This window comes from Arachis duranensis, chromosome 3 (assembly GCF_000817695.3).
Source record: "Arachis duranensis cultivar V14167 chromosome 3, aradu.V14167.gnm2.J7QH, whole genome shotgun sequence".
NCBI lineage: Eukaryota > Viridiplantae > Streptophyta > Magnoliopsida > Fabales > Fabaceae > Arachis > Arachis duranensis.
The window spans coordinates 129,418,498-129,435,262 of NC_029774.3; the positions used below are offsets into that span (position 1 = coordinate 129,418,498).

At 33.9% G+C, this 16,765-nt stretch overlaps 3 protein-coding genes across 5 annotated transcripts; 1 reads left to right on the forward strand and 2 right to left on the reverse strand.

The window, feature by feature from the left end:
* Positions 1-4,873: 4,873 nt before the first annotated feature.
* On the reverse strand, positions 4,874-8,048 carry LOC107481802 (probable mitochondrial adenine nucleotide transporter BTL3). Its single transcript, XM_016102114.3, has 4 exons — positions 7,356-8,048; positions 6,758-7,061; positions 5,478-5,945; positions 4,874-5,273 (listed from the first exon to the last, which is right to left on the reverse strand). Exons 1-4 carry the CDS (start codon positions 7,835-7,837, stop codon positions 5,199-5,201), a joined length of 1,329 nt encoding a protein of 442 aa, XP_015957600.1. The 5' UTR covers positions 7,838-8,048; the 3' UTR covers positions 4,874-5,198.
* A 402-nt stretch (positions 8,049-8,450) lies between these two features.
* On the reverse strand, positions 8,451-11,650 carry LOC107481803 (ras-related protein RABH1e). 3 transcript variants are annotated; one of them, XM_016102116.3, is made up of 7 exons: positions 11,524-11,650; positions 11,254-11,421; positions 10,523-10,593; positions 10,260-10,348; positions 9,929-10,040; positions 9,249-9,339; positions 8,451-9,018 (listed from the first exon to the last, which is right to left on the reverse strand). In XM_016102116.3, the coding sequence occupies exons 2-7, from the start codon at positions 11,368-11,370 to the stop codon at positions 8,875-8,877; spliced, it is 624 nt and encodes a 207-aa protein (XP_015957602.1). In that variant the 5' UTR covers positions 11,371-11,421; positions 11,524-11,650; the 3' UTR covers positions 8,451-8,874. The 3 variants fall into 3 exon arrangements, with proteins under 3 accessions (XP_015957602.1, XP_015957603.1, XP_015957601.1); XM_016102117.3 differs by having other exon boundaries at positions 11,254-11,427; positions 11,524-11,589; XM_016102115.3 differs by lacking the exon at positions 11,524-11,650 and having other exon boundaries at positions 11,254-11,489.
* Positions 11,651-12,860: 1,210 nt separating this feature from the next.
* LOC107481799 (BTB/POZ domain-containing protein DOT3) lies at positions 12,861-16,224 on the forward strand. The gene is made up of 6 exons (XM_016102112.3): positions 12,861-13,126; positions 13,307-13,376; positions 13,768-14,657; positions 14,818-15,091; positions 15,169-15,297; positions 15,661-16,224. Exons 1-6 carry the CDS (start codon positions 12,987-12,989, stop codon positions 16,033-16,035), a joined length of 1,878 nt encoding a protein of 625 aa, XP_015957598.1. The 5' UTR covers positions 12,861-12,986; the 3' UTR covers positions 16,036-16,224.
* The last annotated feature ends 541 nt before the right edge of the window (positions 16,225-16,765 follow it).

Here is a 16,765-nt window from a genome sequence, read left to right on the forward strand (position 1 = left end):
TATAAAGAATAGTCAAAAACAATCATGACTTTACCCACTTTACAATAAAAACATTGAAAGAAACACATCTAAAGATAAAATAATATTGACCGTCCAAAAATCAAATTTCTGAAATCCTTGATCTGTGAAATATGTAGCCACATCGTTTCTTTTGGCTTATCTGCATTTTTCTCAAATTTCCTAGTAACAAATCTATAGAATGAAAAAATAGTAATCTTCAAGTTAATATAAGATCATTCTAAAATAACAATGAAATTACTAACGGGATATTACTACATATCAAATTCTTTTCCAAATATAATAAATTTAATTTAAAGCTCACCAGTTTAGTTACTAAGCACAAATCTATTTAATAATTTCATAACTCCCAAGGGTATATTTACCCAAGTAAAATGTAAGTCGGTCCAAAAATAACATCCACACTGAGAGAGACAACAGAATAGAACGACAGCTAAAGAATTGTCGAGGCAAAAATAAAATATATCAGAAAATAATGAATATGAAAACAAATATAAGGGTTAAATAGTTCAAAATAAGAAAATATTACCTTCTTGTCATAAAAAGTTTTGGCATGCTTGGTTTTTGCACCTTCATATTTATAACTATATCTTTTTTTTGAAAGAGAAGCTTAACACACGAAGTGGAGCAAAGAGGCTACAACAAAGGAAAAACAAATGAACAAGGATAATAACCGAAGCAACCATAATAACCATGAAAACCCTTTTGTCATCTCCGTGATTGCCATCAACAACAAAAGGGGTCAGCAACTAACCACTCCTTATAACTCTTAAAGGACATGTTGATAATCTCCTCTACCAGTTTTTCTTTATTTTGAAAAATTCTCTGGTTTCGTTCCAACAATATATTCCACATAATAGCACAAAAACACACCATCTATCTCTTGCCCTCCGCATTCCTAATTGATACCTCAGTCCAACTCTGGAAATCACAAGCCTTTCCACGACGAGAAAGCACGGTTGGAAGCACTAGTGTACTTATTGTGAGATGCTACCTATATAAAAGAGAAGGATAGAAAATGAACGTGAACACAAATACAACCAAGAAAAAGGACAGCGTATGTCTATTGAAGGTCAAGACCGAAAGCTAAGTAAAAAATGAAAACCTCGTTCTGCTTTTGAAGGAATATGAAGAAACCGATATCAGGTGCTATCTAACCTCAAATGGAAGACACTTCGAAGTAGGCTCAACGAAACTTCTAGCATCATCATTTGCATTTTGGGCTTCCCAGTTCTTCAAATTCATCAGCAGCCTCATTCACGTTGCCATTTTTAAATCATACAGTGAAGTTACTCTTCCGACCCCAACAAAGGAATGCACAGCGCTTTCACCTACAAAGCCGACAAAACAAGGTATACTATTTTATAGCAACGAAATCATATTTGAATCTTAACTACATTGCAATATGAAATTTCTTTAACTTAAAACTCTCAATTCTCTAACAAGTTTTTTTTTCCCCCTTAATAAAAAATATACCTTGTGTTCAGTGATCATGAGACGGGAACGGGAAGTGAGGGAACCTGCTGCCATTTTGATGCCGAAAGTGTTCCAAGAATCCTCCTGGAGTGCCACAACAGCTCCTCTGAAAAACCTTCCATGCCAAGACGAATTCTCCGACGGTGCACTGGAGCAGCACAACGATGAACTTTGCGGAGTGAAGCCTAGAGCGTTCTGAAATGGCTACGCAACTCTATGGAGAAAACGCGCTAGGGTTTTGGAATGTAGCAGCAGCGTTCGGAGGCGACTGTGCGCCGGCTGTCGGGGGTCGTTTCCGCAGCCGTCGCGGTGGCAACGGTGTGGGTCGCCGTAAACTCGCGGGAAATTTTAACGAATGTTGATGATACATTGGCGCACTCTGAAGTATGCAGTCTTTTTTTTTTAATTTTGGTCATGGGAGGAGAAGAAAAGCATATTGGACCAAAATGATGGCAGAGGAAGCCCAATATAGGGATCAAAGAATTGGTTATGTCCAGAGTGAAATGTGAGCCCTTTATATATAACGTAGTTAGCGTCAGGTTTAAGCCCAATAAACGACTCATGTTAGCGTAAATTTTAAGCCCAATGTTAATGTTCGCGTTTAATCTAAGCTAGCGTGGCGGTTGTCAGTCCGAAGAATACAACGGAAATGTAAGCCCAGTCAGGCCCTTTTCTCCTTCTTTCCTCTTTCTAAAATAAAAAATAAAAAAAGCTATAATTTTTATTTATAAATATTCATAAAATGAACAAAATTATCTATAAAAAAAAATCAAAATTAAAATTCTACTCAAGATGAGTTTTATATTATAAAAACATTTAAACCCTAAAAATTTATTCTAAATTCACAAATTACGCTCGTTATTAGCCTATTATTATTTTCTAAAAATTTGATCATTTTCTACGATACATTATATGAACAGAATAATTAAATCTATGCAAAAGAAATAAAAATACACTAAACCTTAAATAAAATACACCATATTCATATTCTAAGGAGAGTAGTCCTCAACCGTTAAAAATTCCGTTGCAACAACTCCCTCTCCAACTAGATTATTATTATTATTATTATGCATGTGTCAACAACTAGTAACCAAAACATGCCTTTAGAAAATTCACGGAGAATCCAAATCAATCTCATACGAAGGAAACTTCTGAAGATAAAAATTAGAAAAGCGATAGGATTAATAAATTTTATGATTTGTAATTATTAATTAGTTATTATTAATACTTTTAATAATATAAAATTATATTAATTATATAAAATTGTTTAAAAAAATTATTAATTACTTAGTATTACCCATATTATTAACATCTCTAAACGTCAAATTTGTCAGAGGCGAAGAATCTGTAAGTTTAATATAATTTATATTGTATATCATAAACCATCATTCACAAGAATATTCAATATAATTTATAGTGTATATCATAAACCATCATTCACAAGAATATTTTAAAATTTATGATTACCACAAATAAAAAAAGAGTTATTAATCTTGATCTATAATGATAATAATATTAAGAATAATTTATTTTATTATTCCTTTGCTTTCTTATTTTTATTTTTTTAATTAAATTATTGATGGTAAATAAAGAATAAAGATACCAACGCAAGTTAGCACAGATGGATGAGGGTCTGTGTCTTTTAACCATCTTTTTCGAGTTCGATACTCTGCAGTATACCCTGGTACAAATAAAAAAAAATAAAGAATAAAGATTTTATTAATTAAAAAAATTGAATTTTTTTTATAAAAATTAACTTCCATCAAATTAGTTATATTTTAAATAATTATACAAATTTTTTATTTTATTATTTAATTAAAAATTTTTAAACTAATAAAATAAAATACATTACACACACGAGATATAATTTAATATAATTTTTTACATTTTTTAACTTATTAATCCATGTGTTATTATTTTAATTGATAGTTTAAAATATATATTTATCATAATGCACATTTATAAACAATTACATCCATAGCTTTATCATGATAAAAATAGAACTAACACACTTAATCAACATAATCCCTTATATATACTACAAAGTCAGTCACATTTTTTTCGTTGTAAGACAATATTTGATTATGTTAATTCTATCATTTAAACAACAAATTGAAAAACTAGATAACACAAAAACATTAATTCATTTGAGCTCAAAATATCAATATTCATACAATACAAACTTCATTAAACATACATTGATCTTATAAATTCATAATACCTATTATTTAAACATGACTAGTAAATATTTTGAGCAGTAATTCTTTAGTTAAAGAATGAGTGAATATCCCATCCGACCCTTGACAATTATCTCGAAAGAACAACGAGACTCTAAAAAAAAGGATTTGGATCCTCTAAAGTTTGAATTCATTTTAGAGAGTAAAGTGTGATCTTCTATCCTTGAATAGATAGTTTCTCTTTCATATTTATTTTTGGTCCCACCTATGAAATCAATGGTAAGAGATCACACTTTACTCTCTAAAGTAAAATTCAGACTTTAGACGATCCAAATAAAAAAAAAAAACACCCAATCCGATTCCTGATATTTTTCTTTTGGGACTGATTAGCCCCTGTACACAAAAAAAAAACAACATTGATAATGACCTCGTTATCTTTTGAAGATTGTCAGGGACTGTTTTAGGTTTTTCTCGTCAAGGACTATAAATTGGTGCTAATGTGCTTTTAAAGAGTTTTTTTAAGAAATCAGATGCAGCCAATCAAATCATTTAACATCTCTCAACTATCAACTTCCCGTAAAATCAACTGCACCTGAATTTTTACCTTTTATAATTAACATAATCTTTTCAGTAAAACCTTTCAAAACAAAATCAGTTTTGTAGCGTTTAAAGTTACCAAGAGTCACGCTTTGACTTAAAGATCCATTTACACTCAACTCATAATTCCAAAAAGTCTCATACTTTATTTTGTTCCATTAATTTGCCTTTAAACTTATTTTTTATGGCATCTAACCATTTCTCAGCATTGTCACTATTAAATATTAATGACTTGTGATCATTAGCAACACTCAAATTATTTTCCAACTCTTGTAAATACACTACATTGTTATCGGAAATAGCAGATTTTCTTATTCTTTGGAACCTTTTTAATGCTATTTCTTACGGTTGTTCTGTTATCGGCTCCTCATTAACCATGACATCGATAAGTTATTGTTCTTCTTGACTGTTATTTAGTCCAATAATAACAGGATCAATAATTTGATGTTCTCTCCCTCTACTTACTCTTACGCCACCCCGCCATGGTTACATAATTTATTAAAAGTATAAAGATCTAATTGCAAATTTATTAAAACTATAGAGACGCTTTTAAATAATGAGTTCTTCCTATTAAGATATAAAAAAAGTGTATATTTGTTTAAGAAACTAAGAAAATTAAAACTATACTACTTGTAAAACAAAAAGTAGCCCTTTATACTCAACATAGAGAAGCCCTCAGCAGCTCATATTGAGTGAAAGAGATGGTCAAGTGTTTTTGTGAAGATGAAAAGCTCTCCTGTTTTCTTCATATGATTATGAAGTAAACCGTATAAGAACAACAAAATATCCAAATGTAAGGAAACATCACTTAATTGTTTGTGTGAGACATCTTTGATTCTCTCCCACATCTAGTAAAAGGGAAAAGAATGTAATACTACTTGTATTCATATTTCAAACTATATCTGGCTCTTGAATTGTTGCCATAATCATCTATGTAGATTCTACTTTGAGAACTATCTTCATGAACTCGTAAACAAGATAACTAATAGCAGCTGATGGTAACACCTGAAACTCATAAACAACGAATATCAAAAGACAAGAATGAACAAAGCTTGACACACATGGGCTGATTCAAAACTCAACTTTCACAACGAGGTTAAGAATTCAAGACCAGAGTGATATTAAGTTATTAAATTAACTCTAATTTTTTGCTCAATTTTCCTAACTACTAATTCAATTAAATTTAATGTGCACCATAAGAGATCATACCTGCAATAAGCTGGGAATTAGTCCAGCATAAAGTGCAGGAACACCTCCTTGTTCAACAATCTTGACACAAGTTGCCATCGGGTTCAACCTTGTTGCCCGAACTTGCATTTGAAGCTGTCTCCTCACAACTTCAAAGGGGTATGTAGCAGCTTCGGAACAACATCCAGCAATAGCACCATACAACAAAGTTCTAATGGTACCCAATTCAAGTTGTTCCAAAGCGTTCAGCCCTTGACCCTCATCTTTCATATGCTGTAGTCTTCTCTTCCCTTCAGGTGAATGAAGATATGCTGACTTTAAAATATCGTAAACACCATAGAAGACGGCACCTGAAGGTGCCATGCTAACAATAGAGGGTACTAAACCCTTGTAAAGAGAAAAGAATCCCTCAGTTTTGATCATGTGGCGGAAGGCACCAATTACACCTCCCAAGGCTTCACCGCCAGGTGCTACCATTACTGTTCTGATCTGAAAGAAATTAAAGGAAATTGTAAGACTATGAATTAGATTCGCAGATTAGAGTGTGATTGAACATCTAGGCTGTTTACTCTCTTAGAATAATGAAGACACAGATACAACGAGATATATTCACATAGACACAGATGTATATGGATACATGTAGTCTGTTTGGTTGTTAAGACACTGATAAAGAGACATAAACATGTTTTTCGTTAAAAACCAATTTTATCTCTAATAAGGAAGAAGTTGTTGGTAATAAGTGGCGAGGTAAGGTTAGAAAGTGGAATTTTTAAAATTTTGAAGAGATAAAATTGTAATAAAAATTTTTACCTCATGTCTAACATTTATGTCCTATGATACCATGTTCATGTTTGATGGACATGGAACCAAACACAGCCCTAGGAACCATAGACACATATTAGAAAGATAGGTCGTTCAAAACTGCAGGAAGTAATACTCTTTAATTTCAACTAACACAACACCACCCTATTCAAAAGGGAACCGGATTGAACTGGTGCTTTTGTTCTAGCAACCGCCTTTTTTTTTTCACAAATTAGTACTCATGGTAACTACAATCTATAATTCTCTATGACTGCAGCATATCTATCTGCAACCAACAAATGCAGCATAGACAAGCCTGCCTTGAATTCCCAAGATATCACATTTCTCTAAGCATAACAAGCCTAACAGAATGAATCTATGTTATCAATAAAATTTTGATAGCTTCACAGACTCATGAAAAATTTGAGGTCTTGGGGACAAAAGCAAGAAAGTTATAAGAAAGGACAGATAAAAGTAACGGAATCTATATCTCCACTCACAGTGTCCATGGGCAAGCAGAGGAGGGTAGCCGTAATTCCTGCAGCAGCACCGGCAACAAATCTCTCAAAATTTGTGGATTCTTGATGCCCCATCATCCTCATTAGTTTATTTCTGTAAGTATCATAGGCATAAAAATTTATAGCCTTAAAGGGTGCTGTCCGAAGAATATTTACAAAGTTTCCTTTCCAAAAACCTTTCAGCCCTTGAGAAGCCGCAATTGCCTGGATGAGCTCGAAAAGGTTCTTCTGTTCACCACGAACTATGTACTCCAGCTTAAGCCTCTCAAGAGGTGCAACAAAAGTTCTGATAAATCAAAAAATAATACACAAGATAACAAACTGTGTATGATCTTCAAATCAAAATCATAATGCACAGGCAAAGAGAAACAGCATGCAGCACTTCATTTGTCTCACTTGATTTCCACTTCTCAATCCAATTGGAAATGTAGCTTTCAATCATGTCAAACCAAAAATCAAAAAGGAAAAATAATAATAGTAAAATGCACGATAGCTTTCTTAGAGCAATGAATCAGTGAAGTGCAGCGCAGTAATTAAAATCACCAAACAAGATTAAGAGATAGATCAAAGGAATGAAGACCTTGAAACCATGGCAGCCACAGCTCCAGCCCAGAGATGCTTGGTCATGTTCATAGCACCCGATCCATTCTCTTTCTCTCGAGCTTCCACTACCACCTTCTCAGAATCAGAAGACACAGTTTTCTCATGGTGCTCCTCCACCAGAATCTCGCCAGAAGATTCTCGAGAAGCGTACCTCTGATTCACATCGCTTCGGTCTATGGACAAGCTCAACGACAAGAACCCAACACCACCTACCCCATAAACTCTACCTTCCGATCTGAAGATTTCGAAACCAACCCTTCTTCTAGGACCTCGAGAGAAACACGAAACCGTAGCCGTGTTGGAAAACTCCTTGTCCGAGGAGGAGGAGGAAGAAGAAGAAGAAGAAGAAGAAGGAACAAAGGAAACGAAGGAGGTGGGAAGCGTGTCAGCATGTAGAAAGAGACCACCTGGGTAGAATGAATCAGAGGGTTCGGGTAGTAGTTTGATCAAGTGTGACATTGTTGTTGCTGTTGTTTGGTACGATGTAAAGGACTATGATATTTGAAAGACAAGAAGGTGACAAAAGCGATAGTAACAAGGAAGAAGTGGTGGGGAATCATGCGATGTCGGAGTCTAAGGTGAGATTGAGAAGGACATGTGCGCGTGTCTTCTTGTTATGCAATTGAAATGAATCGATGAATTTGAATAGCTTACACCGCCGCACCTACAACGCACACTCTCTTCATGTCTTGCAGGTTGGTGGAACATGGTATCACGCTGCTTCATTTAATTAGATTGATTCTCTCAATAAACACTGTCGTTCTTAAAATTTTAATATAACTCCCAGTAGGAAATTTTGTCTCAAATAAGATTTATTTGTGAATTTAAAGCACTTACCTATTTTTTCACGCATTTCGCTGTACTAAGGAAAGAAATATTCTGATTCTGTATGGCGAACAAGGTAAATGACTAATGAAATTTGTATGAATTAGGAAACGAATTCTCTAATTTAAATCTTTATTAAACTGAAGTTCAGAGTTCTCAGAAACATTTTATCTTGGTCTCTTTGGAACAACCTTAAAGCCAACTAATGTCAAACAAACATTGGATAATTATCCCACGCATATAAATATATTTTTACGGCTGTTATTTCAGTCGGATTTAAGTTGTAATGGTCAATGTGTTTCTCAAACGGTCAAACCTGACGACTCTGTTTCACATAGGTCCAAGACTCCAAGTAAAAGTTCACCAGAAGAAATGGCAGAGTTGGGTTAACAACTTTACATATTTCTCCGCTTGTGCATACTATGCATTTCTTCGTGAATATGAATAACATTCAGCTAACTAACGATAATTTAGAGGGCCTTGTTTATTATCTGTATTCTTACATCGAGGGACTAATTATACAAAATAACGGGGAAAAAAGAAAAGTTAACTATCATTCTCCGTATTCTATATCAATATCATTGTAGCAATTTGTGCCCCTCATCAAGTGAATTGAAGGTTTCCTCGAGCAACATTTTTCCATTAAAGTAGTCATCAAGTAAATAACCTTTCTAGCATGCACAACCTCCTCCTTGCTGATCTGCCTGTGACGCATTCCCTGTGGACTTTAAGTTTACATCAACCATGTCTTCCTGTTTTGTGGAAGAAAGACTATCCATCCCTGGCAAGGCAGCAGCAATCTTTCGAAACAAAGGCTGCAATTGTGCATTGGCAGAAGATATTGCAGAAACATGAACAAACATGTGAAAAAGATGATAAGCTTGAGAAAAATATGGTAGTTGATTGTGAATTGATGACCCACTCCAGATGAGATATATTCTGTATTCTATGTAAGAGCAAGAAAGAATAATGCCAGGAAATAGCAGCTTGACAGTCTAATGAACCAAAAATATGGGAATAACCAGGAGAATTCATTAATTTTCACCTTGATGTTGAAGCCTGCTTTTGCACTGGTCTCTATAAACATGACTTCTAACTCACGGGTTTTGGCTTCTCCTTCCTCTATAGAAACTTGCCTGGTTAAGTATCAAAATTGCCTTATAAGATTTCTTACAGAAAAATCACATACTTAAATTCTAAACACAAAGTGCAAGCTACCTGGTAAATTGATTAACAATGCTTCCCACCCATTTGTTTCTTCTATTAACATATCCAAATTCCACGCCCTTAATAACTAAAACAGTTTTTCTGGCCATCCTAAAATTTATACTTAACAATAGTCTACCAGACTTCTTCATATCTAGAATGAAAATAAAAAGAAACTCCAATCTAGTAAACATTAACTTTGTGTAAATATATTAATATAATTAACATATGATAATTTGGCGAGAATTAAGAAACACTTAATTTTGAGTGGCATTTATTAATCTATCTGGTACTGCACTTATATTCTATCATAGTAACCAGAAAGAACATGATAAATTGATAATCATTTGTCGGCCAGGAATTTGGGAACTAAGCAAGATGAACTGCAACATAATATGAAGACTCCATTGTTATAATTAGTGTACAACTAAAACATATATAAAGTCAGCAAGACAGCTATGCATGCAAATTTTTTTTAAATAAAAATCAAAACACCAAATTTAACAACTCATTGCTCACCTCTTATCAACAAGATCAGTTTTGTTTCCAACCAAGACAATAATAACATCAGTGCCGCGTTCTTGGCGAACCTCCTCAACCCACTTGGTAGTGTTCAAAAATGATTGCCTGTCTGCATGAGAACAGGTTGGGAAAGTATTCAAATAATTATATATTGCTCTTGAAGAAGTCTTCAATTATCTAAGAATCACTTCAGATAAAAAAAACAAACAAGAAAACAAGCATGCATGCATGGGCACACCCATGTTATAGAAAGCATTCAGGTCCTAAGAAATGTGATTACAAACTTCTTCATTAAAAAAAAAAAAAAAAGAACATAATCAACACTCACTAGCTACATCATATACAATAACTGCAACAGAAGAATCTCTTATGTAGCTTGGAATGAGACTTCTAAATCTTTCTTGCCCAGCAGTATCCCTGTGAAATTAAAACGCACAGAGCTCAGTAATAATAAAATAAAACATAATAAACTAAAATGAATAAAGGGGGAATATATGCCCATGTTGCCAAACCATCAGTAATATAGCTTTTGAAATGTAAATATGCTGGGTTTGTACTTTGTATGTATGATTGAAGAGGAAATTAGCCTACCAAAGCTGTAAACGAACTGTCCGATCTTCAAGATACATTGTTTTTGACAAAAAGTCAATACCAATAGTAGCCTGAAATTTATACGGGAAAAGCATTGTGAGCAACCTAGCATGATATTGATAACTACTCTGAATAAGCAGAATTACAAGACAGCAGAAATTTCAAAGACAAGCACTTTTATGATAACAGTAACAGAGATCTTCTTCAGAATCATTTACTTTCAAGTTTCAACTACTAGCTATCCTTCCGATTCTCTACACTTCACTTCCAGAATGGTTACATCATAGCTCATAAGTGACAATGAGTTTTCAAACAACTGACTTAGTTCCTCCTAGCAGCTACTATGCCAATCAATTTGGTGTTCTCTTAATAAATTACAGTGAATTTCAGAAAAATTGCGGTACAAAATTAAACACTAATTCTTTCAATAATATCCACCTCCTCATGAATCATGATCTTTCATAGTTGAACATTGATGAACACAAGCGTCTTTCAAAACTACACCAGAAATGATCTCGTTGCTCCTTTTCCCAGACAACGTGACCGATTAAAATTTAAAAAATAGCGATGCATAAACAAATGTCAGATCGATCCACGTAAAAATCATACACATGCAACAAGGAGCGCGTCGTAAATTCTCCATCGGTGAGAGGTTAAAATGAATACATACATTAAGGTTTAATCATGCGAGACAATAAAATTGTGAATTAGATTGGGACGAATGACGATACCTGGTAGGTGGTGTCGAATTTGTCGTACATGAAGCGGGTGATGATGCTGGTTTTGCCGACGGATTGATCGCCCAGGAACACAAGCTTGTATTTGGCGAGAGGGGACACCGTCGACATTTTCCTTCAAAATCTTGTTTTTCTTCTTCTTCTTGTTCTTGAGATCTGAATCTGAATCTCCAAAATTCGAAATGAAATGAAAGTTAGATTGAGAATAACCGATGGATGTTCAGAGCACGTTTCCACATGAAAGAAGCAGTTTTGGAGCGAAACCTATTTATACGTAAAAGCAGCAGCAGAAACCGCCAACCTCGATGAGGACCACATCTCCTTTTAAACTTCTCTCAATTCTCACTTCAATCCTCCTCCCCCATTTACTTACTTATACTTTTATATTTTTATTAAAAAAAATACTATATTATTCCGTGTTTATTACATAAATAATAAGTTTGCAGGAGGGAAAAAGAAAGGAGGCAAGTAGTGACTTGGTCTTTAGTATTTTTAAATTAGTTTTTATATATTTATTTTAAAAAAAATTGTTTATTTTTTTAATAATATTAATATATTTAATATTATATTATTATATAGAATATTAATAACAATTTACATTGTTATATTTAAATAATCACATGGTATATCTTACATTTTTTTTTGAAAAATACATATTATATGTAAGTTACTTTTATGTAATAAAAATATAATAAAAAAATAATTAAAAAATTATCTGAATTCGATCTCTTCGTATTAAAATTTTTAAATTTGTTTCTGTACAGAGATAAAATATAATTTTTATTAGAATTTAATTTCCATGTAATAACACTCTAATAGTGTAGTTTTACTTTTACACAAATATCTATTTAGGCATTACCATATTATAAAAAATAAATAATTTATAAATCTATGTTCACTGTTTATGTTCGCGTATTAAACTCTCTTTATGAACAATGGTTCACATATTATATTTTAAATATATTTATGTTAAAATCTATTAACAAATAGTATGTACAATAATCCAATCCACTTTAAGTGTTTAAGTACGCTCCTTTATCTACAAGGAAATTGCTGTACTCTTTGCCATCTGAAGTTCCCTTGTTGCCGGGGAATCATGTGATTATAATTTATAAATGCAGTAAACAAGTTATATATTCCAAGAAAGCTTATGAATTATGATACAGATGTCCATTAACTTATGAGCCACGACCCTCTACAGCTGCAGAAGAAATAGTTTGTACGGTCCTAGGGGGACACATCATGGCCCAATATGGGAAAAGGCCAGGTTTATCATATCCAATATGATTTGACTTAATCACTGAATTTTTGAAGTAACTGAATTCAAGATTTTGTTTTTAATTTTGGTATTATAGTTTTTATCCCTGTAATTGATTTGGTACAATAATTTCCAAGAGTGAGTGATATTAACAAATCTAGGTAAAAATAAATCACACCTAGACTTAGTGATGTGTATAGTAGCTGAATCGTAATTCCTTCATATTAAATTATCAATCAATATATTCATATATAACAATGTTTTGACAGTCTTAAGAAGGAAAGAAACAATCCAACAACCGTTATAACTATAGCCCCACACAGCCACAATGACCACATATTCAATTCTCAGCATTAATGTGGAGTGTAGACATAAGCATATAACATATCATTTAATCATCACAATGAAGTGTCTAGTGTCTACTCTATCCTAAGTACACTGCAGATTGCAGATATCTAAAAGGATCAGAATGAAGCCTCTTCAAGTGACACAAGCACAACAAGACCCTCAGAGTCACACCGATTGCATTGATCAAGCTTCAGACAAAAGCATAGTAGTTCCCAACAAACATGTCACAATAGCTGATAGCTTCAAAGGCGAACATTCATGGTACCTTTACTATTACAAATAGTAATACTGTATCTATAGTTTAGGCAGAAGAAAAAAACAGTGCTGACAGTATTTGTATTTGTATGTACAAGTGAATTTATTTTTTTATGTATGCCTAAGTATAATTCAAAATTCAATCACTCCCTTGTGATTTTCTCCCCTATATTTGGGCTTTTACAGGTTCATCACTACTCATATCCCAACAGACTTTTCAATTCAAGTCCAAGAAACCACCTACAATGTTCACAAGGTACAAATAAACATCATAGATTGTTTAGACCCAAAAGGAATAATAATAATAAGAAAAACATAGCATAAACAAATGTTGCTAATAAATTTTCCCTCTTATCTGCCCTATGGTTTGGTTCAGAAACATTAACACTATCAGTAGTAATCTTTTTTACCAGTCTTCATCTCCATAAGTGCACAATTCTACTACAGACATTAGACAGCTAATAACCATTCTTTCCAAAATAGTATGGGTATTTTGGTTTTCTCCAAACCCTTTGGGATAGGAGAAAAAGAATTGCCCCAAGTGAGAAAGAAGAGAATGTCAGAGGCAGATTAAGAATCCTCCTTAAAAGAAGACCAAACAGTAGGAAACACTAACAGGGGACACTAACACTAATTCTCTGTAACAGTTCCCATTGATCTCAAAATGTGGCTACTTAGGAAGATTGGAAGTCCAGCCTTTGATCTCGAATTCTGGCAAGGAGCTCAACCTCGAAAACTTTCCAGGTGGATCCAAGACATTTGAAACAATTCTAAAATTCTGCTATGGCTTCCCTATAGATTTCAACCCAGAAAATGTGGCTGCACTGAGATGCGCAGCGGAATTCCTAGAGATGACCGAAGAACTAGAAGATGGAAATCTCATTTCCAAGTCTGAAGCTTTCCTAACATTTGTTGTGCTCGCTTCATGGAAAGACACCATCACTGTACTGAAATCTTGCGAAACTTTATCTCCATGGGCTGAGAACCTCCAAATTGTCAGAAGATGTTGTGATTCCATTGCTTGGAAAGCTACTAAAGATGAACTCACTTGCGAAGATGCAGCACCTAATCAAGAGACCTGGTGGTTCAATGATGTAGCCGACTTCCGCATCGATCACTTTATGCGGATCATTTCAGCAATAAGGGCGAAAGGAACTAAACCAGAGATCATAGGTAAATGTATCATGCAGTATGCAAAGAGATGGCTACCAGGAATGGATATGGAGTTAGAAGGAATAAGAGGATATGGTCATGGAAAAAGTAGCCTAGAGTTCAGTATTTTTACTGGGAGAAAGAAAGAAAGCACAGGACACAGCAAGGATCAAAGGACAATTATTGAAAACCTAGTCAGCATAATTCCCCCTCAGCAAGGAGCTGTGTCATGCAAATTTTTGTTGCAGATATTAAAGCTGGCAAGGATGTATTCTGTATCGCAAGCTCTGACTTCATATCTGGAAAAGAGAATTAGTACGGTTTTGGAAGATGCTGAGGTGAATGATCTTTTAATTCCAAGATATCAAAATGAAGAAATGGCCAAGTGAGTATGCAGCCATTTCTTTTACACATAGGCATTAATACACAATGACAGTTCCAACTCTGCAACCCCATACACCAAAAGAACAACCCATTTTTGTGAAAACAACCAGTGACACTAATTTTTGTATTTTGCTTTTTCCTTTCTTTTTCCCTATTCCTAGCATGCCTAATTCTTCAGATGAATGCACTATGCACGACGTAGATGTAGTGCAACGAATTGTGGAATACTTCTTGATGCATGAACAACAGCAAATGCAACAGCAACCAAAGTTGGCGAGATTTAACATTAGCAGGCTCTTGGACAATTACCTAGCTGAAATTTCAAGAGATCCAAATCTTTCAATTACTAAGTTCCAAGTTTTAGCTGAATTGCTACCTGAAAACACTCGAACATGTGATGATGGTCTATATAGAGCCATTGACACCTATCTCAAGGTCATCAATCCAACTCTTAGTTTTTGTGTTACAGATACAAAGTATTTTATGTTCTGATATTGACATGTTCTGTGCAGACCCATCCTTCACTGACAGAACATGACCGTAGAAGACTATGCAAAACAATGAATTGTGAGAAACTTTCACTTGATGGGTGTACACATGCTGCACAAAATGATAGACTGCCTCTAAGAACCGTTGTACAGGTTAAGTTTACAAGAACTCTAGAACTTGATTTTCAATTCCTTTGTACTCATAGCCTACACTTCCATTGCAAGGATTAAATTCTCTGAACATTGCAGTAAAACAGAATTGGTTTGTTAGAGCAGTTTAAAGAGAAGAAATGTTGACACATGAAATAATCATTGCATTACAATATTCTACAGTTAGAACTAAAGATTATCAGGTCCATTTTCATTAGATGATTGAATTCAACAATATAACACACCGGAACCGGTTCAATTCATAACTATGCATGCCATCTAATATAGTTACAATCAAATAGAATATTTTAGAGCCAACATGACCGGAGTGATGGCTGTCATCTGAACACTACACAAGTCATGCAGGTTCTATTTTCAGAGCAAGTAAAGATGAGAGCCGCAATGCAAGAGAAAGAGCAAGAACAAAGTGGAATTAATTCTGAACAGGATGAAAACCAAACATCTGCAAGTATGGACATCAAAACACTCAAATCAGAGCTTGAGCACGTAAAGTCCAAGATGATAGAACTGCAGAAAGATTACTTCGAATTGCAACGGGAATATGAAAAGTTGAACAAGCCGAAAAATTCAACTGGCTGGAGTTTAAATTGGAGGAAGATTAAAAACTCATTTCATGTAAAACCAGCAGGAGATGAAATTGGAGATGAACAGGATGTACCAAAGTCACCAGAATCTGTTCAACAAAAAGGAACCCCTAGAAGAAGGACCTCGATGTCTTAAAGTATTTCAACAAACGAAGAAAAAAATCTCGTGTGAGAAAGACTTCTCTAGCCATTTTTTGTATGAAACATATAGATTAAATTACGTACCTAAATTTATTATGGACTCCGAAGACAGAAAAGTTCCTTGATACTTGCATACACAAACAAGTAATAGATGCTTAATAAGAAAATGAAATTACTTTCTGAACCGATTGCATCAATTATCCAAGTTCATGGACTTCAAGGACATAGTTTATTGAGCATTAAATCATTAACTCATATTTTAGCAACGATAAAAGATGAGTTCAAAGGGGGCAAAAAAATCAAAAAAATAAAACTCCATATCTGCAGAAAAATGAGGCTGGAGAGGGAATAATGTTTGCATTCGTAATATAAGCACTATGCAGTTAAATTGGAAACATAAATAACCATACTATCTGCTTTAATACTAAATAAATTCCTTCTAGCTGCTGCTGATTATATATATTTATATAAAACAACAATACTCCATAACTTAAATTCCCAGGTGTTACATTATTATGGCATGCATATATTGATGAGGATAGAATATAGAAACTTAGAATATATTCATTCCTGATTTACTTAAACATCAGTGTTCATGAAACAAGGATGCCCATTTGAATTCTAAACAAAGTTATGAGACAGGACCACATAATTCTGGAGATACAGTGGTCCAAAAGAAAATGACTCCTCTGAATATTACAAATGTACTACAACCTTGGATCAAC